The 21,466-nt window shown below is 40.3% G+C and overlaps 3 protein-coding genes across 3 annotated transcripts in view; 2 read left to right on the top strand and 1 right to left on the bottom strand.

Moving 5' to 3' along the window:
* Nucleotides 1–21,466, top strand: part of LOC309516597 (vomeronasal type-2 receptor 26-like) — a gene marked incomplete at both ends in the record, with an annotated part of 367,451 nt that overhangs the window by 214,948 nt on the left and 131,037 nt on the right. The gene's annotated exons all lie outside the window — the stretch shown is intronic.
* LOC309517243 (olfactory receptor 6B1-like) lies at nucleotides 12,091–14,867 on the bottom strand (the record flags this gene model as incomplete). The annotated part of the gene is made up of 2 exons (XM_082196383.1): nucleotides 14,780–14,867; nucleotides 12,091–13,065 (listed from the first exon to the last, which is right to left on the bottom strand). Exon 2 carries the CDS (start codon nucleotides 13,048–13,050, stop codon nucleotides 12,091–12,093), a length of 960 nt encoding a protein of 319 aa, XP_082052509.1. The 5' UTR covers nucleotides 13,051–13,065; nucleotides 14,780–14,867.
* Nucleotides 19,755–20,678, top strand: LOC309517293 (olfactory receptor 6Y1-like; the record flags this gene model as incomplete). The annotated part of the gene is made up of 1 exon (XM_082196435.1): nucleotides 19,755–20,678. One exon carries the CDS (start codon nucleotides 19,755–19,757, stop codon nucleotides 20,676–20,678), a length of 924 nt encoding a protein of 307 aa, XP_082052561.1.

Raw genomic sequence — 21,466 nt, 5'->3', positions numbered from 1 at the left:
TTTGATGGCTATATCATCACCAGCAACATCATCATCAGTTTATTTATACCCCACCTTTCCCCCTGATGGGACTCAAGGCAGATTACATATAAAAACAACATCCACTAAAAATAGAAAAAAATCAAGTTAAAATATCAATTAAACATTGATAGCATTAATATATATATTTATATACATCTAAAAAATCTGTTTAGCACATACCAGTAATTACACTAAAAACAGCACAGCACCTTACATGTAATAACACCTATAGCAACTCTTCTCCCAATCTCTGTTCATTAATTTTGATTGCATTTTATGGCTGCAAGTCTTCCACATGAGAATTTACCAAACCTTGATTATTATTATTTAATTCTATGAAAATGCATTCTTTTTTTAAAAAAAAAATCATTCAAATTTGAACATGCCATACAGTTTGTCTGAGATTTGTGTTCATTAAAATATCCATCTTTCCACATTGTTAAATGTGGGACAAATAATGCATTTCCTGAAATCTAGAGGTATATTATAATTGTTGAAGAAACCATCTTCTTTCAGATATACAAAAGCTGAAACTAAGAAATGCAATGGAATGTGAAGTTCCTCGTTTCCCACCTTACTGCACGAGTTTTTTCTCTATTACTACTTGCAAATAAAATTTCTGCTATATTTCAGTAACATACGGTAACTGTTTCAGAAGTAGAAGACAAGGGGGCTTTAATTTCTGCAGTGATATGAAAAGTTATATTTAAGGATATTAATTCCAGCAGAGAGAGATACTGATTCCTTTCCAGAGTTCTGTAGCTGAAAGATCCGCAAACATCTCCCCTAAAAGAGTAGCAATCTTGCATCACATTTGAAAGCAGAGTTTGTACTATTTAGGAAATGTTTTCAAAAGCTTCACTGTGTATGCCAATATTCTTGTGCAGAGATTAATTACCTCACAGAATTGGGGCGAATTTATATGTGCATTTCCCATTTTAGCATTACTTTCCTCATCAACATCATTTAATGCATATAAAGTGGTTTACAAAGTATAAAAACCAATTGCACAGAGATTAAAATGTGAAATACATTTCCCCTTAAACATACTTCCTTTTTAAAGTGCTAAAACTAATGCAGGACATTTCTATTTTTTAAAACAAACAAAAAACCTGAAATAAACAAAATAAGCCAGTACCTGATCTACATGTGAACTTCAGTGAATATTTCATCATATGCTGGATGGTATCTTTCTGGTTAAATTTTGAGCAAGTCAAATTTCTGTTTTTCTTTTAATTTAGAGCTTCTGTGAAGACAACTTGGAACTGTGTTGGATCAAAGAAAAGGCTAATCCAACAAGAAGTTATGCTGAAAAATTTATGCAGCCTTACCAAAATCATCAGAATTCTCAGAGGAGCAATGCTGCTTGAACTGCCTTGATGTATAAGTTATCCTGCTAACAAGGGATATCAAGGGAGCTAAATACTCAGGAACTGGCTCGTAGAATGCCTTCGCAAATGCAGCTGACAGGATAATAGCTCAGAGTTATACAGTACTTTATTATTTGACTTCTACACACCATGAAATGTGTAAACAAGACGTTATTGTAATTTATACTGTTCTGAAGCATGAATGTACTTTAAGAAATTCAAACCTGCGTCCATTCACATGGTCAAAACTGTGGAAATTAAGGATTCAAGATTTTTTATTCTTGATCTACAGCTCTTATTTATATAAGTTCATAAGCTCAAGGTATTTGCAGCATGTAGCCTTGTTCCCTACATCTGGGGGGGGCGGCTCCTGGGGAACAAGTGCTCCCCCCCTATATTTTTGGGGTAAGGGCCATGGCTGCCAGATGTCCTAAAAGCACAGAGCCGAAGTGTGGAGCCGAGTGCAGCATGTCCCCAGTGGCTGGCTCCTCCTTCTTCTGCCATGGAGGGGAAGAAGGGTTGAAGCATCCTCCTGTCAGTGCTAGTGTCAAGAAGAGGCGGAGGAGGAGCTGGCCATTGATTTGTGGGACTGCCACATTCGACTGCACCTCCCGACATCCTGACGTCATACGCATGATGTCAGGATGTCATGTCATGTGCCTGACATTGCACCCCCCCCATCACCCTCATAAGCTGGTGCTTCTGCCAACATCATGGCACTTTTGATTCACTAGTGGCTGGATTCTTCATGTATCAGCCACATACTTTGTGTGTGATGCTCATAAAAGATGAAGAAGGAATGTAGCAAACATGAAAAAGTGCAGAGCTTTTCTAATCAATCAATGTGATGTGTTAGATCAGCCCAAATATATCATCTGAACTACCTCTGAGAAAACTGACAGGGTATATGGGATGGAAATACAAATCCCCAAACAACGTGGCTGTCAAAATGCTATTCAATTATGGTCATAGATGGGACCAGAACTGTTTGGTGAGTCACCTTTGTCCAGGGAGCGAGTAGAAATGCAAGCAAACATATAGGGTGATTAGATGAAGCAGATGAAGCACAAACACAGTGGAAGCACATAAAGTTAATGGAGTCAATACCGTAATAGGCAAACTGTAGGCCAAGCTCTGTTTCTCCAAAATGATGTCTACTTCTCTATCCCACAACTTGTTTATGCCCCCTGTTTTCCTGGTGTCCTTAGTTTTAAAAAAAGGTACAGAATCTCTCTCTCTCTCACACACAACTTTCAACAGTTATACCACCTACGATTTCTGGTTGTCCCACCAATAAGTATGTTACAGGCAGTGACTTAAGACAGGGCTTTTCATGCTTTTGCGTGCTGAGGTCCCCAAGACACCCCTACCCAATAACTCACACATCACACATTATTTTTGTTTAAGGTTTTTGGCATAATTTTGGCCACAACTTTATTATCATACAAATTGTGAGTGGTTGCTTAGGCATTGGTTATGACTAGCTGTCCCCCCCGCCTTGGGGGACAGCACTGACTCCCGTGAGTCAGTGCGGAGGAACAAGATCGGGGTCAGCTGGAGCTGCGACACAGACCCTCAGCTACTCCCCGCATGCTCCTTGAAGCTTACACGGCCCGCACACTGCCCCCAGGGTTTGGACAAAGGGGATGGTAAGCTTCAGAATTCCTTTAATGGAATACCCATGCAGCAGCAGCATTGGAGGGGCAGGCACAGCCAATCCATACCCCTCCACAAACCAATTTAACCAATGCCTAACCGCCAACCTTACAAGTTGTGACGATTTGCTACGCAGTAGGCAAAACCCAATTGGCACACACTAATCAGCCAAAAGGAAAAATTCCTACCAGGCCCCCGCACCAATGTGAACGACCCCATGACAAGCATAGCAAGGTCAAAGTGAAGCCCAATCAAGGGAGGGCGGGTGGGAGATCCAGTGTCCACAGCGAAAGAGAAAGGAACAAGCTGTGGACCTTGCTTAAATAACCTCTGATCCCACCCCTAAATTGACAACATCAATTTTACCCCAGTGATTACATCCACCAATCTAAACCAAGCCCTTGGACTATCCTGCCTGACAACCAAGAGGGTGTCTTGTTTGGCCCCATCCGCAACCCGTGCTCTCCTTTAATGAGAACCCGCTTTATCCTGCATGCTGTGAACGACCCTGAGATCTTCAGATAAAGGGTGGATATAAATTTAATATAAAAATAAACAATGATTTCTGTGGTGACCCCATGGCTAAGAGACTCCCTCCTGTGAGAAATATGACTTGAGTTTCGGACATCTCTTTTCGCCAGGTTTTTTTGAAGGCAGTTAATCCTTGTTGTCTATTTGGAAACAGGGAGTGCCTTCTGCTATTGGTTTGGTGCAGATTTTAATTGTGGTTTTAATAAGCTATATTGTACTTTATAATTTTAATTATTCATCCCATGTCTGTCTTGTGGGTATTTATGATGATGGGCGGCGTGCACATTTTTTTTTGGAATTAATTAATTAATTAAAGAGCTAGCCCTTGCTGGGGAAACTCTCTCTCCTATACTTGCTTTTGATCCTGTGGGGAGCTGTTTACAGCCATCTATCTGGCTATGCCTCATTCTGAGTCTCATGGCCACTGGACTCCATGCTACCTCCTGCTAGGATACCTGTAATGTTACCAGAGCTTCTTCGCCACCATGAAAAGGGAAGGGGAGGGGAGGAAAACACACTGTGGTGGGAAGCTTTTCCTGTCCAACAAAGTACAGTAAGGAACCACACTATCAATACCTTGTTATAACAACCTCTCAGTCTTCTCAGTGAAGAAGTTACATTAAGTACCGCACTTTGCCGTGTATAAGACGAGGTGTTTTTTTACAGTAAAATAATGTTAAAAACCGTGCCTCATCTTATACACGGATAGCAAATGGGGGGGGGGAGGGTGACTGCTTGTAGTCACGAGCAGGAGCTTGTCAGCGGCAATTTGGTGGGCGATTGGTGGCTGCTTCAAGGGCTGCTTTGGATTGGCAGCTGCTATGCTAACTGAGTGGGTGATTGGTTGCTTCAGCAAAGGCTGTAGTGGATTGGCTGTTGCTGCAGTTCGTTGACGTGATCAATTGGCAGCAGCCTGCGTTTAGTGATTTTCGGCATTACCCCCCCCCCAAAAAAAAAGCTCTGGACAACTCTGGACCATTTCCCCCATTTTCTTAAATTAGACTCCGCATGTTATATGTGTGAATAGAAAAAACACCATTAGATGTACTGCTAGATAAGCTTTTTATATTTGTAATTGTTAAAAAAAAATGTTTTAAAAGAAAACTATCATCATCATCTCACCTTTTCCCAGTCTAGGACTCAATATGGCTTATACATATTAAAACAGCATAGTAAAATACAGAAGGCTAAAAACAGATGAATATTAATGACAAATACTGAAGCACTTTAAAACGTTTTTTTTAAAAAACCACACACCATCATTTCAGATTTGGAAATTAAGTGTCATCAAATGAACTCATTGAACACTTAACATTGGAAAACAATGGTACATTACTTCAAGGAAAACAACCAGATGAATGATATTTATAAATTGAAATTTCTTATTTTCCTTTCCCTTTTAATATACACATTTTAACATTAGTGAATATTATTAGTGATTATCCAGCATAATTTCAGAATTAAACTTGAAATTGTCACATATCAGATTAAAATTTGTTATTCCATACATATAGACTATATTATCACTACCACTGCCACCACCACAATTATTTCAAGTGTATAACCTGCCCTTCCTACCCAAAGTGAGTCCAGGGCAACTAACAAACAAAACTATATATATATATATATATATATATATATATATATATGCAGGTTTTGGTGTCTTCGGGTGTCTTCCCGTGTAAGAGTCGGGGTGTCTGTGCGACGTTTCGACGAGGTCTCACTCGTCATCTTCAGGCTGGTGCTTTCGGCTTCTTGTTACTGGAACAGAGCAGAGTCTGGTGTTTGAGTTCCTATAAATACTGTTGAGGGGTGTGGTGTATAGCCTCCAACGTTCTGGGCAGAGAGGAAGTTCCTAGATTAGTGTGCCTTTTCTTCTTTTGTTCCTTAATTACTTGAGGGATATCTTGGGTGATTTCATGAGTGATATTCTGAATATCACTGGGTATATATATATAACAAAATTAAAATTAAAAGAGCATTCTATATAGCAGACAATAGTAGCAGTGTAAAACATTCATAAAACTATGTTTCAAACTCTGGACAATTAAAAAATTAGAAACAGAAATAAAATGTGCAAGCATAATACGTTAAGTTGAATTTGCTTTAAAATGTACATTTTCTGTCTTGTTCCCAATTATGGTAAGAGATAAAAATGAGATTTTTTTATTTAAAAAAATCATTTCAAAACTGAGTTAAGTAGTCAGTGTCAAAGACGAATTCCATATAAAATTGTGTGCTTCCACATTTTTGTTCATTCTTTGACAGCAATCTCTATTTCCCTGTGCACATTTTCATCAGCCCTCTGACTCCAAACCAAATTTACTAGTGTATGAATTGGATAACGTGCTTCTTTTTTTTTTTATAAAATTTTTATTAGTTTTACAAAAGTTTTTATAACAAACAAACATAAAAGAAAAACAGACAAACAAACAAATATAATTTCAAAATATCCTTTCATAAACTTCTTTCCTCGGACTTCCCCATACCTCCCCTTTCTGCATCCTCATGTTCAAATTTTATAGCAACTTATAAATGTTCTTTCCCATCCTAATTCATCATAGTCCTTTCTTAATCTGATCTTATATTACTGCAACCCTTTCTCTCTGTAAAATCTCGACATTCTAAGCTTCATCAAGTTTATAATAGTTCTTAAGATAAATCTTAAATTTCTTCCAGTCTTCTTCCGCAGTCTCCTTTCCCTGGTCACGAATTCTGCTCGTCATTTCCGCCAATGTCATATAGTCAATCACTTTCATCTGCCATTCTTCCAAGGTGGGTAAATCTTGTGTCTTCCAATACTTTGCGATCAGTATTCTTGCTGCTGTTGTTGCATACATGAAAAAAGTTCTATCCTTTTTTGGCACCAATTGGCCGACAATGCCCAAGAGAAAGGCCTCTGGTTTCTTAAGGAAGGTATATTTAAATACCTTTTTCATTTCATTATATATCATCTCCCAGAAAGCCTTAATCTTCGGGCATGTCCACCAAAGATGATAAAAAGTACCTTCAGTTTCCTTACATTTCCAACATTTGTTATCAGGCAAATGGTAAATTTTTGCTAGCTTAACTGGGGTCATGTACCACCTATAGACCATTTTCATAACATTTTCCTTTAAAGCACTACATGCCGTAAATTTAATACCAGTGTTCCACAACCTTTCCCAGTCAGCAGACATAATATTATGACCAATATCCTGTGCCCACTTAATCATAACTGATTTAACTGTTTCGTCTTGTGTATTCCATTTCAACAGCAAGTTATACATTCTTGACAAGTTCTTAGTATTGGGTTCTAACAATTCTGTCTCAAGTTTTGATTTTTCCACCTGGAAGCCAATTTTCCTGTCTTGTTTGAAAACCTCCATTATTTGATAATAGTGGAGCCAATCTTGTACTTTGGGTTTTAGTTTTTCATGGCTCTTTAATTTCAGTTTCTCTCCATCCTGTTCTAAGATCTCACAATACTTTGGCCATCCGTCCTCCATATTAACTTTCTTGTGGGCCTTAGCCTCTAAGGGTGACAACCATCTAGGGGTTTTGTTTTCCAACAGATCTTTATATCTCATCCAAACATTGAACAACGCTTTCCTTACAATATGATTTTTAAAGGCACTATGCACTTTGATTTTGTCATACCATAGATATGCATGCCAGCCAAATGCATTATTGAAACCTTCTAAGTCCAAGATATCTGTATTCTCGAGGAGCATCCACTCTTTCAGCCAGCAGAATGCTGCTGCTTCATAGTACAATTTTAAGTCCGGCAGGGCAAATCCCCCTCTTTCTTTTGCATCTGTTAATATTTTATATTTTATTCTGGGCTTTTTGCCCTGCCAGACAAATTTCGCAATATCTTTCTGCCACCTCTTGAAACAGTCCATCTTGTCAATAATCTGCAAAGTTTGAAATAAAAATAACATTCTAGGCAATACATTCATCTTAATCACTGCAATTCGGCCTAACATTGACAATCTCAAATTTGACCATATTTCTAGATCTTTTTTAATTTCTGACCAGCATTTTTCATAATTATCCTTATACAGATTCAAATTTTTAGATGTTAAATTAACCCCTAGATATTTCACCTTCTTAACCACCGTCAGACCTGTCTCTTCTTGAAACTTATTCTTTTCCATATCTGTTAGGTTTTTCCCTAAGACTTTAGTTTTTTGTTTATTCAATTTAAATCCGGCTACCTGCCCAAATTGTTGGATTATTTCCAACACTCTTTTTGTACTAGTGTTTGGCTCCTGCAAAGTCAATACAAGGTCATCTGCGAACGCTCTTAACTTATAGTGTTTAGTTCCGACCTGTACCCCTTTAACTTGCTGGTCATCTCTAATCATGTTCAGCAACACCTCCAGGACCGAAATAAAAAGCAATGGGGAAATTGGGCACCCCTGTCGTGTTCCTTTTTCTATCTTAAGTTCCTCAGTTATTACATTGTTTACAATTAGCTTAGCTTTTTGTTCAGAATATATTGCACCCATACCATTCTCAAATCCTTGTCCTACCCCCATCCCATGAAGATTCTTTTTCATAAAACTCCACGAAATATTGTCAAAGGCTTTCTCCGCATCCACAAATATCAAAACTGCTTTAGTATTTATATTCACCTCTAACTTTTCCAAAATGTCTATTATGTTCCTAACATTGTCTGAGAGGTGTCTTTTTGGGAGAAAGCCTGCTTGGTCTCTGTGAATCTTCTCCATCAATACTCTTTTAAATCTTTTTGCTAAAATGTCTGCAAAAATTTTGTAATCCACATTCAATAACGAAATTGGGCGGTAGTTCTTCAGTTGAGTCTTTTCAGCCTCTGTCTTTGGTATGAGTGAGATATATGCTTCTTTCCACAATTCGGGTGCCTTTTTTCCCTCTAAGATCTCGTTACAAACTTCCTTCAACGGTTGTATTAGCCATTCCTTTAAAGATTTGTAATATCTGGAAGTCAGTCCATCTGGCCCTGGAGATTTGCCCAATTGCATATCCTGAATGGCACCCTCTATCTCTTGTTCTGTTATTCTCTGGTTTAGCTCCACCTTACTATGATGAGAGATTTTTTGTAATCCATATTTATTAAGGAATTTATCTATGTCCTCTTCATTTTGTAATCCTTGGGAATAGAGTTTTTTAAAATAACTCACAAAGCAATTTCTTATCTCGTTGGGTTTAGATATATTTTTTCCATCCACTTCTAGACTTGTGACTGTATTTAATTTCTGTCTTTTCTTAAGTTGCCATGCCAGAAGTTTACCACATTTGTCTGCCGACTCAAATGTCTTTTGTTTCATTTGCTTTATTTTCCATTCTATCTCTTGGTTCATCAATTCCATATATTGTGTTTGATACAACTTAATCTCCCTCAAAATCTCCTGGGACTTTGGTTTTGATCTTAATTTTTTCTCTCCTTCTTTTATCTTTTCCAAAATTTTTTCCTTTTTCTCATTCTGTTTTCTCTTCTTTATTGAGTTTTGTTGAATCAAAAATCCTCGCATCACAGCTTTACTTGCGTCCCAGATCACTCTTTTTTCCACATCGCCCTTTAGATTGATTTCAAAATAGTCCTTTAGAGTTTTTTGGGCCTTCATGTGGATCTCTCTATCTCGAAATAGGGTGTCATTCATTCTCCATCTAAACTGACCAGTTGTTGTAGATTTCATTTCCATCTTCATGGCGTTATGGTCGGAACAGGTTTTTGGGCAGATTTCTACCTTCTTAATCTTCGGAGCCATTCCACTAGTAACCCAGATTTGGTCGATTCTGGTCCAGGTCATCTTTGCATGGGAGAAAAAGGTTCCCTCTCTTTCAAGAGGGTTCCTTGTTCTCCAAATGTCTATTAAGTCCATATTTTCAGTCATTTCGAAAAAAGTCTTCGGGAGTCTCCCTTCTTTAGTAAGAGTCAGTCTTTGTGTCTTGTCCATGTTTGTAGAAACTACACCATTCATATCTCCCATAATTATCATATTGTATTCCAAATAATCCGTCAAAGTTTCATGAAGTTTTTTGAAAAATTCTGCTTTACCTTCATTTGGCGCATAGATCCCAATTATCAAAAATTTTTCTCCTTGTACCTGAATCTCCACCGCTAAATATCTTCCTTGTTCATCTTTAAACATCATTTTTGGAGCCCACTTCTCTTTTACATAAATCACAACTCCTCTTTTTTTAACTTTGTCCGACGAAATAAATTCTTGTCCCAATTTTTTATTCATAAGCAGTCTCCTGTGTGCTCTGGTTATATGGGTTTCCTGTAAGCAAATCAAGTCCAGTTGTTCTCTGTTCAAAATATGGAATATTTGTCGTCTCTTCAAAGGGCTGTTCATCCCATTACAATTCCAACTAAGGAATTGCAGGGCCATCTTGTTATTTTTCTGGTATTCCTCCAACAGCTCCCAGTTGTTGTTCCTCCTCTGTTGGTGGTGGAAGGTTCTGTCCAAACGAAAGGTTCAGGATGTCAATTACACTCCTTTGCTCAGCAATTGGGTCTACAGTTCCTTTCTGTAGGTCTTCCTGATTTCTTTGCAGGAACCTGTCTTTATCCTGTATCGTCTTTATTTTCACCTTCTTCCCTCTATAGTCAAAAGACAGTCCCTGTGGAAATTCCCACCTGAAAAGAATGGTGTTCTTCTTCAACAGGTAGACCAAATCCTTATAAGAAGCTCTCAAGTCCAAAATATGTTTAGGAATATCTTTAAAGATCTGTATCGGAGAGTTCCCAATTTGTAAGGCCTTTTCAAAGTGCAGTCTTAGAATTTTGTCTCTTTCCTCCTTCGATCTCAAGGTAATCAGACAGTCTCTCGGCGCCTTTCTGTTCTGTCTTCTGCCCAGTCTAAATGCTGTTGTGATTTTAAACTCGTCTTCCTCTAGGTCTTCCCAGAAATCAGCAAACTCTTTCGTTAAAAAGTCCGTAAGATTGTCACCTTCGTCCTCTGGAATTGATCGTAATTTCAAATTCCTTTCTTTTCTTTGTAGTTCCCACAATGCCAGAGTTGTGTCGTGGTCATAGACCTTCCTGGCAATCGGTTCTAATTTTTCCTGGGTCTCTCCAGCAATAGTTCTGGCTTCCTCCGCAATTTGTCGTGTGGCAGAATTTTCTTGCGTAAGCCTATTTATAGATTCTGTATTCAGGTCAAGTCTTGTTGTTAAATCTGTCAATTTCTGTGAATTCTCTGTCAATTTCTTGGTATTTTCTGCCGTCTGCTTTGTTAGATTCTCCAGAGACTGGTTTATCTTAAGAAGGGCTTGCGACACTGCATCCATGGAGACTGCTGTACCTTTTTCTTGTCCTGTTGTCACTGTAGGAGTTATGCCTGAGATCGAGCCTCTTTTCTTGTGTTGCTGTAGCTGTTGTTGATATTGCCTTGTCTTGGCTCTCGTGCTTATCTCATCTGCTGGGCCACTCATATCCCAAGGTCGTTTCCCACGAGAGCCTTCTCCTAAAGGAAAATTCCACTGTCCCGAAGCGTAGCAACTTTTAATTTACCCTCTAGAGGGAGCAAATCAAAATGTCCGCAAACAAAGGCAAGGAATATTTGAAAAGCAAATTTATCGGGAGGCTTCTATATGTATATTGCAACACTTTCTCATTAAATAAAGTCCCAGCCTTCCCTGATATATTGTGTCCACAAAGTCCCAAAACTTTGTATCAAATAAGCAATGAGACTTCCACTTTGTTACTTTCACAAGAGTCTAAAGTCAGTTCAGTGTTCCTTTGTTCTAATAGCAGTTTGTGCCAGGTTGAAGGCTGCAGAGAGTTCCCTTTCCTTTAAGTTGGTCATGCAGCTTATAAAGTCACTTATTCCTCCCCTCTGCCCTGCAAGCTAGAGGGGATAGTCAAAGTCCAAATGTCGGATTCAAGCAGTTAAAAACAATATCCCATACGGATGCAGCTCAGTAACTTTCGTTGCTTTAATTGTCATGCAGTCGGGGGAAGGCAGACTTCCTTAATTTTCGCCTTTCCCGTTTTCAGCCTAATTTCAGATAGTTTTGGCACGAATAGAGGTTCAATCTTACTCACGGGTCTTTTTTGTCCAAATTGTTCAGGAAGGGAATCGGCGCTCTCCACTAATGGCGACGCGGCTTCACCCTGCGGGCTGGGTAGCGATTCTCAGCACCGCGCTCCCCGTTGTCGTTCCGGAGCCTTTAAAAAGGCTCTTTCTGCGGTAAAGGGGGGCGCTTCAGGTGCCCACCGAATCTCCTTGTTCACAGGCTCCGTTCCTGTGATTTTAGGGGTCCCCCGCTTGCCGTAGCGGGTCAGACCCGAACTCGCAGAGCCGTCCTCTCTCCGGAGCTCGGAGAGGGAGCAGCCATTAGCGCTGGCGCCGAACCGGAAGTCTGGATAACGTGCTTCTGACCATGCAGCATTTTGAATCGCTGTGAGCAAGTGTTCACATTAGAGAGATTATCATAAAGAGGAGGATCAAAGGGTCTGACTGGAGGTCTGATCTGTATTTGTGAGTCATTTCTTATATTTGAGAATATAAGGGATTCTTTTCTGTCTGGTGTGAGTCTAATGGTCACTGGTGGTAACCGTGGTTTCAGCATTCCTGCTACAAAATATCTTTTTCATGGCTTCCTTCACATCTTGATTCCTGAGGCAGTAAATGCATGGATTCAACATCGGGGTGACAATAGTGTATACAATGGACACGAGTTTATTGAGATTAAAAGAATGGATTCTTCTTGGTCGGGCATACATGAAGAGAGTGGCTGAGTAGAAAATAATAACCACAGTGAGGTGTGAGGCACAGGTGGAAAAGGCTTTTCTTTTCCCCTTGGCTGTGGGGATACGCAAAATGGTGCCTATTATGCACACATAGGAACCAATAGTGACAGACAGTGGGATTATGAGGATAAGGAGGGCAAATACAAAGTCCACCATCTCAGCTACAGTTCTGTCCGTGCAGGAGAGGTTCAGCAGAGGTGAGATGTCACAGAAGAAATGGTTGATGATGTTGGGTCCACAGAAACTCAAGCGGGAAATGAAGAAGACTTTCAGCATTGAGATTAGGAAACCAGCAAGCCAAGATCCCACAGCTAACTGCAAACAGAGCCGGGAATTCATAATGACTGGGTAGCGCAGTGGGTTGCAGATGGCGATGTAGCGATCATAAGCCATGACAGCCAAGAGGACACACTCAGTGCAGACTAGGGATATGAAAAAGTAGAGCTGGGCCATGCAGCCTTCAAAGGAAATGTTTTTGTTCTTTGCTAGGAAGTTAACCAGGAGCTTGGGAACAGTCACAGAAATGTACCAGGTCTCCAGGAAAGACAGGTGGCTAAGGAAAAAGTACATAGGTTTTTGGAGATGGCTGTTTGTCCTGATCAGAGTGATTATCACAATGTTCTCGAGGAGGGTCAGGATGTAAATAACAAGGAATATTACAAAGAGCAGTATTTGAAATTCTATGGCAGTAGGGAAACCAAGGAGAATAAACTCCTGGACTCTGGTCTGGTTTTCCAGCTTCATGCCTGATCTAATGACCTGAAGAACAAGGAGTAAACAAAAGCATGCTAAGATGTGGATGGTGATTATGCTAGCCAAACAACACATCATTTTAATGTATTAAAAATACAAGGCAGAATACATGAAAGAACAGGACAAACCACATTGTGATGACATACCTCACAACAAATACAGTGGCAAAAGTTGAACGTACTTCTGCTCTTTCCCTCTACATCTGCATCCACTTCCCAAAATGTGGTTCCATAGGCTAAGAGGGCATTTAAACCTGCTTTTGGAAGTGGATTCAGGGGGCTGCAGTTGAGGAATGGTGGGAATTTGAGTCTGATGACATTTCCCGCAACAACAACAACATGGGAATGGGTCATCACAGATCCACTGGAAGGGTCACCACAACTGAACGGTAGAACATCTGCTTTGCTTGGAGAAAGTCCCAGAGAAACTTTGGAGAACTTCCGCTAGTGGAAATGTAGAAAATACTGAGCTAGATGAATCAATGGTCTGAATCAGCTTCCTCTGTCCCTATTACCACCAACATAACATATATCACCTTCATCAAGTTTATCTAATGGAAATCAAGCATACAATATACAGGAAACAATTCATGTAAGAAGCCTGCATTCTAATATCATAACCACTGGGTTGGTTCACGCATAAATGATTGCCATATATAGTATCAGGTGTTGATTTGCATGATATGTGACCAAGTCATGCCAGATCAAATTCCACGGCCAGAACTATTCTATCAAATCACATTACCTCAAACACCATGATTCCGCAGCCAGTCCACACATTCAATCACAATGTCTGCAAGTGCAGAGTAATTAAGCATCTGCAAACCAGCCCAATGGTGGACATGAGAAATGTATGCAACCATTGCACCAAGTACAGTGAAACAATGTTTATGCCAAGTTGTGCATACTTTACTTTTAGATCACATTACACTTTCAGTTTACAGTTTGATCTCAGGATCAAGTCAAGTGTTTAGGCAGCATGGCATTTTCATAGTTATGGGCATGATCTGATCTAATATGCAATAGTCCTGTTGAGTTCAGAGTGCACATACTTCAGTGCCTGTGCTTGGATGGATTTTGCTCCACATTTTCTTGTGCATGAGACTGGCAATGAGGTGCATCTCACTTGCTTAGTTATTTGACATTTAACATTACAAGCCTAACAACATCTACTTGGGCTTACTCCCAAGTAAGTGGGGCTAGGATTGCAGCCTAAAGGCTGTATCCAATTAAGTTGTTCTGTTAGCATAAGCCAGGGGTGCCCAAACTTTTTTCAAAGAGATTTGATGAAGTGAACATGTGTGAGGGTCAACCAAAGTTGTTGAGCCTGGCATAAGTACTTCTGGATGCAGTGAGAGACAAGTGGACATCCTTGTGCTAATGGGATAACTTCATTGGATACAACCATACGTTACTGTTTTGACAAGTCCTTACTTTTTCCCAAGTTATCATTAAAAATTTACTTCTTAACTAGTAAACCAGGAGCAGGGAAACTCCACCCCTCCAGATGTTTCTGGACTACAGACCCCACCATCCCTGACCATTAGCCATGTTGGCTGGGGCTGATGAGATGTGGAGTCCAATGACATCTGGAAGGCCACAGGTTTCTCATCACAACATAAAGAAAAATATAAATAAGCACATGCCACACAAAAATTAACATTTGTCTAGGCTTCAGAAACAAACTACGTCAAATTCAGGAAATAAAAGTTTGTACTCACAACATGCAGTGGACAAGAATGTCTGGAATTTCTGACGGAGTATTTGAATGGAGCTTCCACTATAGTGCTTTCTTAAGGGTGGTGAGAGAGAGAAAAAATACAGGATATAAAGTAGAGCAAACAAGTAGAAGTTTGGAATATAACATGCAAACATGAACAGGCTTCAGCTACAAACTATCAAAACCTCTGGTCTGTTGTTTGGCCTGCCCTTTATTCTTTCAGTAACATAGAACGTTTAATTCTGCTCAGTCCAGTAACTGTGGGAGGATTTTCACCTGCTTGGAATTGGCCGAGCTCTGTCATAGCTTGATATATTCATGTAAACAGCACCTGAAGTCTCATCAGAACCTTCTCCCTCAGAGCTTCTTAACTTGGTAGAACCCCTGTCTATTACTCCCCTCCCCATAATCTAAATTAGACGTTAACAATGGGAAAAGAGCAAGAGGAAGAATAAACTCCCTTGGATGTTGTAATCAGACGCTCTGAAGTACCCTTTCCAGTGAGACAAAGTAAACTCTATTTTAGAGCTCACCTACTTGGGACTAACAGTTTGTAAGAAAGCAATTAGACACAAGTACCACTTAATGGAATTGATGTCTATTGATTTAGTACTTTATGTTTCAATTTCATATTGTTTTAACTGAATATTAGTTTAGGGCTTGCTATGAGGATTTGGGTCCTAAAATGTGAAGTATAAATGACTAAAATGAATGAATGACTATTATGAGTCATGTTAAATGCATTGGCTTCAGTATAAATGGTTTGCCTAGTGAAATTTTCTTGAATATTCAGAAGTAGGTCACCTTGTTGGCAGTTGCTTCTGCTTTATGATGGCTTAAGTTGCATGGATTCCATTAATCTATTCCAGTGAACAGGCAAATCTAGGACTTGGGTTCAGCAGTTTGACTCCAATATAGTGATGAAGTTGGAACAAATCATAGGGTACGATACAATACGATACCATATCAATACTAACTAAGTAATGGACTTGTTAAGGGGTTGTTCCTTAATAGCTATAATTTCATGATATTTTGGAGCATGGATAGACAAACTAAGGCATGGGGGCCAAATCCGGCCCAATCGCCTTCTAAATCCAGCCTGCGGGCGGTCCAGGAATCAGCGTGTTTTTACATGAGTAGAATGTATGCTTTTATTTAAAATGCATCTCTGGGTTATTTGTGGGACATAGGAATTCATTCATTTCCCTCCCCCCCCAAAAAAAATAGTCCGACCCCCCACAAGGTCTGAGGGACAGTGGACCGGCCCCCTGCTGAAAAAGTTTGCTGATCCCTGGAGCTTGAGTAAACACAGAAAGCTCAACGTGTTAACATTTTGGTTTTGTTTATTGAATTTGATTAGGTTTTGAGAAGGCTAGGCCCATAACTCTCTCAGCAGGAAAGCTTAAAATTGAAAATGAGAAATTGGAGAAAAGAAAGGAAGCCTTCCATTGGCCACAATGGGGGAGGGGGGAATTACTATGCCATGCCAGATCTGGCATAGTTTGAGACCTGAACTGAAGGGGAATGCCAGGGTTTAGGGCTCTAAAGATCCTTGGGTAATGGTGATTGACTATAATAACCACGATTCTTGGGGGCGGGGTGGGTGGGTTGAAATAATAATTTTAAAATTTGAACTTTTAAAACATGGTTGTACAATCTTTGTGGAAGACCCTATTCTGGACACCCCTCTGCCCAGAAGATTAGGAGAAAGCAGGTGACTTACAGGGATGGAGCATTTTCTGTGATGTCATCCCATTTCCTGAACTCTCTTTATGTATCTATTGGCCGTACAGGTGAAGATGGGGGGTAGGGTGGACTGGGGGGCTATCACTCTGGGCAAAGTTTTTTGGGTGGCACAGGGCATCATGAGCTGTCCTTCTCAGCCCCCCTCTAGCTGTGAGGAGGAAGGAAAGCTGGAAGGTGCCAGAGAAGGACACAACAGCTCACGGCATCCTGTGAACCCAGCGCTATTTTTGCAAATCTCAGAAAATGACACTGGGCTTGCAGGGTGCCACGAATGTGCCCCTCAAAACTGGTCGGCCAGTGGGCCATTCCCTAGACAATTAGCTCCCTCTCTAGGCTCAGGCACCTCTTAGTGTCCTTCAATCAATTTGTCCATGCCACAGGACCAGCACTTGCAGCTAAAGGCAAAAAAGTGGCATGTCCCCCACCCTGCAACCATCTCCATAGCCCCCTGAATCTGCTCAGCCACCCTTCTGTGGTCATCAGGCTTGGAGGGAGTGGGGAACATTAAGTGCAGCTTATTGAAGCTAAATCCTGCTCCCCACCTAAAAACCCTCCCTTCTCCTTCAGTGTGCACTCCCCACCCCTCAGGTGCAGCTTTCAGTCTTGCAGACTCTTAACAGAAGTGTAGAACCTGAGATGACAGTTGGGGTGGCAGGTGGGAAAGAATCAATTTTAAGAGGGAGACATGATTATCTTACAAAAGAGAGGAAAACCATTTTCAGCCTGAGATGCATGTTTGTTTGTTTATTTATTTTATATTCCAATCAATTGCCAAAATCGCTAAGTAGTGTTCCCGATAGGCTGCCTTCTATAGGTTGTATACAAATTGTGGACGAAGCAGAAGTGGGTATGGTCACTCTTCATCCAGGCAAGCAAGAAGTCTCTTCACAACTCAAGGGATGGTCATAGTTCTGAAGGCCAAGTGGAGAGGATTGAAGGGTTTGAGGTTCCCCACTACAACGCCAGAAGAATTATTGGTGGTGGGGAGGTAACCTGAAACCAACTGCTGGGACTCAGGCTGAAAACAAGCCTTGTTGGACATGAGTCAGTAGCTGATGAGGATCAAGCTGAGGAGCATGGAATGCTGAATTAAAACAAACACTGCTCACTGCCAGTTTCAAAAGAAGCTGCCAATAACCTGATTGCTCTGACTTGATGTAAGATGTCCCCTTTAAGCAACTGAGTTTTATTTTATGAATGTGTTTTATTCTTTTTTAGCTGTGGAAAAACTGAGAACACTGCAGTCTTAAAAATCCACCATTTTTATAAACTTGTCAATATCTTAGATTATTTTTATTTAGACAATGCATTTTTATGATATGTCCTTGTGTTAAATCAGTGCTATCTTTTCCATGGTCTAGTTGTATCCCCCCTTACAGCTGTGATCTCTAAACTCAGTTATAAATTACAAGGAAGGAAGAAAAGGGAAAGAATATGACTGGAATGAGGGAGTGGTGGGGAGATATCTTCTGAGGCTACTACCCTTGGGAGGGAACTGCTGATTTTCAGGCCTAGTCCCAAGGTGGGGCATGCATATGGCCACAGTGGAAGAAATCTATTTAATAGAAGTTCTTTGTATGCAGCTGCATATGAACACGGAGGCAAAAAACTTACCTGGACACATAATAGGTGAATTGTATTCTTTACTTCTACAAATCTGTGCATAATGTTTTGATTGGTTATTAAATATAAACTACAGGAAATTTATACCTGCATATGCATATATTAAGATAGATCAGGCACAGATAGGCTAGGGAAGCTAAACACAGTAAATGCATTTGCTTAGTATTTTTATGCCCATGCAAATAATGTCTGCTGATGTTGATGCAGTTTAGCTGGTATAGTGTAGTGTAGGAATGGGGAACCCATGACCTTTCAGATATTGTTGGGTTCCAACTCCCATCAGTCCCAGTCAACATGGCCAGTCCTCAGAAATGACAGTGGTTGTTGTTAAGCAAAAGCCTGAATATCCACAGATGTATAGTATTTGGTGTACACATTTGGAACAAGGCCAAGTAATAGAAACTCTGGAATCTGGGGAGAAATTTGGATGAGATTTATTTTGTTGTGGGCAACAACAACAAAGCACATTTTCCCCTCTGAAATTCTCCTTGGTTCTATAGTAAACTGTGATGGGGCTTGACTAAAAACTGATTTATGAATGCAACAGAGCCAGTTCCAACTTTGCACTCAGAGATAGACTTACGTGGGAGAAAATCCTGATGGTTTCAACATAATTTATTCCAAAAGAAAGGTAACTTTCAGATGACCTGTTTATTAAGCATTCATCCCCTTCTCCCCGCCACAAAATTTGCATGGAGTTTTGATTGCATCAGCAATTTGCTGAGCATTGATTCTGATTTGTTGTGGGGATGCTATGCCACATTGCCTCAAACAAGTCTTATTCCACAATTCTGAGTGCATTTTCCCGCTGCTTTCCTTATTGCAGCAAGTCTGATCTTGGAGGCTAGAAGGCTTGTTGTGCAGCAGTGCAACCGCATATCCATTTCAATTGTACAACCTGAGTATTGAATGCCATTGAATGCCAACCCAAAACAACAACAGGCTGTAAGTGCCCTAAGTTTTACAGTATTAGGCTGCAATCCAAACCCCCACATATATACATATATCAAACTAGTACAGTGTGGGAGCCAGTGTGGTATATCAGGGACTAGGCTCTGGGAAACCAGGTTTCATATCCCACCTTGGGCATGAAGTGCTTTGGGTGATGTTCAGCCATGACCTGCCTCTCAGCCTTACCTTCCTCACAGTCCTTCAAAGTGATATAGAAATGTGGAGAATTAAAGTGGAGTGGGTGGGAGAAAAGATAGGTAAATTTAAATTGAGAGATTTATCTACCCCCACTTCCCAGTATAAGTAATAAATAAATACACAGCAGAATTATTTACCAGCTTTTATTACTTTTTTGTTTTTAATCAAAATGGGTTATATGCATGAAAGGTTTAAATTCATTTTTAAATATTATTGAAATCATCAATGTGTTTTTTCCCCCAGGGGGTGCTCAAGGGTACGCAGTACTGACAACTCTTTTTATTGTTAAAAAGTGTGGCACTTACTGTAACAACTTCATGGTGAGTACTGGCACCTATTTTTCTAGAGAAAAAGCACTGATCATCATTATTATGTATTTTTAAGGTGTAAAAGGGGGGTTAATAGATGCTGTATGACATCTCTTCCTTCTTGTTCTTGCAAGTACCCTGCATTCAAGAATGGAAGAAACCAACCAGACAAATGTCCCCTATTTCATCCTTCTGGGATTTCCCAGCGCTGCAGAGCTTCAGATTCTTCTTTTTGTCCTGTTCATACTTAGCTACCTGCTGACCCTACTGGAAAATCTCATCATCATCATAGTTGTTCGGCTGAACAACAGCCTTCACAAGCCCATGTACTACTTTCTGTGCAACCTCTCTTTCCTTGAATTCTGGTATGTCACAATCATTGTCCCTAAGATGCTGGCAGATTTCCTCACACAAGACAAGCGTATCTCCTTCCAAGGCTGCCTGACACAACTGTATTTCTTTGTCACATTTGTGTGCACTGAATACATCCTTCTGGCTGTTATGGCTTATGACCGGTATTTGGCCATCTGCTACCCACTGCGGTATCCAGCTATCATGAGTAATAGTTTATGTGCTCGGCTCTCAGCGGGATGCTGGACGTGCGGCTTAATTACCTCTGCAATCAAGCTTAGCTTCATCGGTCGGCTGAAATACTGTGGCACTGACAAGATCAACCACTATTTCTGTGACATTTCACCTCTCTTGAATGTATCCTGCACAGATTCTTCCATGGCTGAGCTGGCAGATTTTATCCTAGCTCTTATGGTTATCATGGTCCCACTCTGTGTTGTTGTGCTGTCCTACATCTATATCATCTCAACGGTGTTGAAGATCCCTTCAGCTCAAGGCAGAAAGAAAGCTTTCTCCACCTGCAGTTCCCATCTCACCGTTGTGGTGCTGTTCTACTCTACCACACTCTTCACCTACGCACGGCCCAAAGCAATGTATGCCTACAACTCCAACAAAGTGGTGTCGGTGCTGTACACTGTAGTAGTGCCCCTTCTGAACCCTCTAATATATTGCCTCAGGAATAAGGAAGTAAAAGATGCACTGAGGAAGACTCTATCAGTTTAAGGAACTGATGAAGTTGGGAGTTGGAATACAGGACACCATAAACTGTTGGATAGTGGAAAACAAAAGAAGGCTGCAGTCCTATACCCATCTAGGGGATTTCTTTTTAATCTACTTGATATGGGGATCTGATTGATTTTAAGTTTTGATCATTTGCCATTCTGAAAACTCTTCTGTCAAACCTACTCTTGGTTTGTCTCATTTATGCTGTTTCATTATTTACAATGTTGTGGCCATTGACTATACCAACTTACCTGGGAGTTAGCCCCACTGAACACAGTAGGACTTACAAGTAGAAATGTATGGATTGCATCATAATGCCTTATGTGGGTGTTCAGCCTGATCACATAAGGACTAAAAGTGTATGTGGGACATAGGAATACACTGCAACCCTTAACCCCTGAATACTAGGCAAGTTGTTGTACCCAATCTTTCTGTGTTGGCTGGAAAGGTATGAAGGTTGCCCTAAGCATAATCAGCTAGATTCACTTTTAAGCCTCTTTACAACTGGAAATTGTAATGAGGAGGTTTCTAAGAAAATTCAGCTGAACATATTTAGAAGCACTGTTAAGATCTTTGAAAGTCAGGGGTAAAGGCGGTACACCTGGCAGTGCAAGGGAAATGGGGACAGGTGTGGTGTCCCCCTGCATGCACTTTGCCTTTGCACGATCAGGCTGAATGCCTGAACAGTGCTCCAGTGTTTTTGAATTTGGGTTACACACTTCAGAGTCTTATAGCGGAGAAATTTAATTAAATGAACATGCTTGAAATAAAATGGCAAAATCAGCAAT

This window comes from Podarcis vaucheri, assembly GCF_965113315.1.
Source record: "Podarcis vaucheri genome assembly, chromosome: 13".
Lineage (NCBI taxonomy): Eukaryota > Metazoa > Chordata > Lepidosauria > Squamata > Lacertidae > Podarcis > Podarcis vaucheri.
The sequence above is the reverse complement of the archived record's forward strand: the minus strand, read 5'-3'. Positions and strand labels throughout refer to the sequence as shown.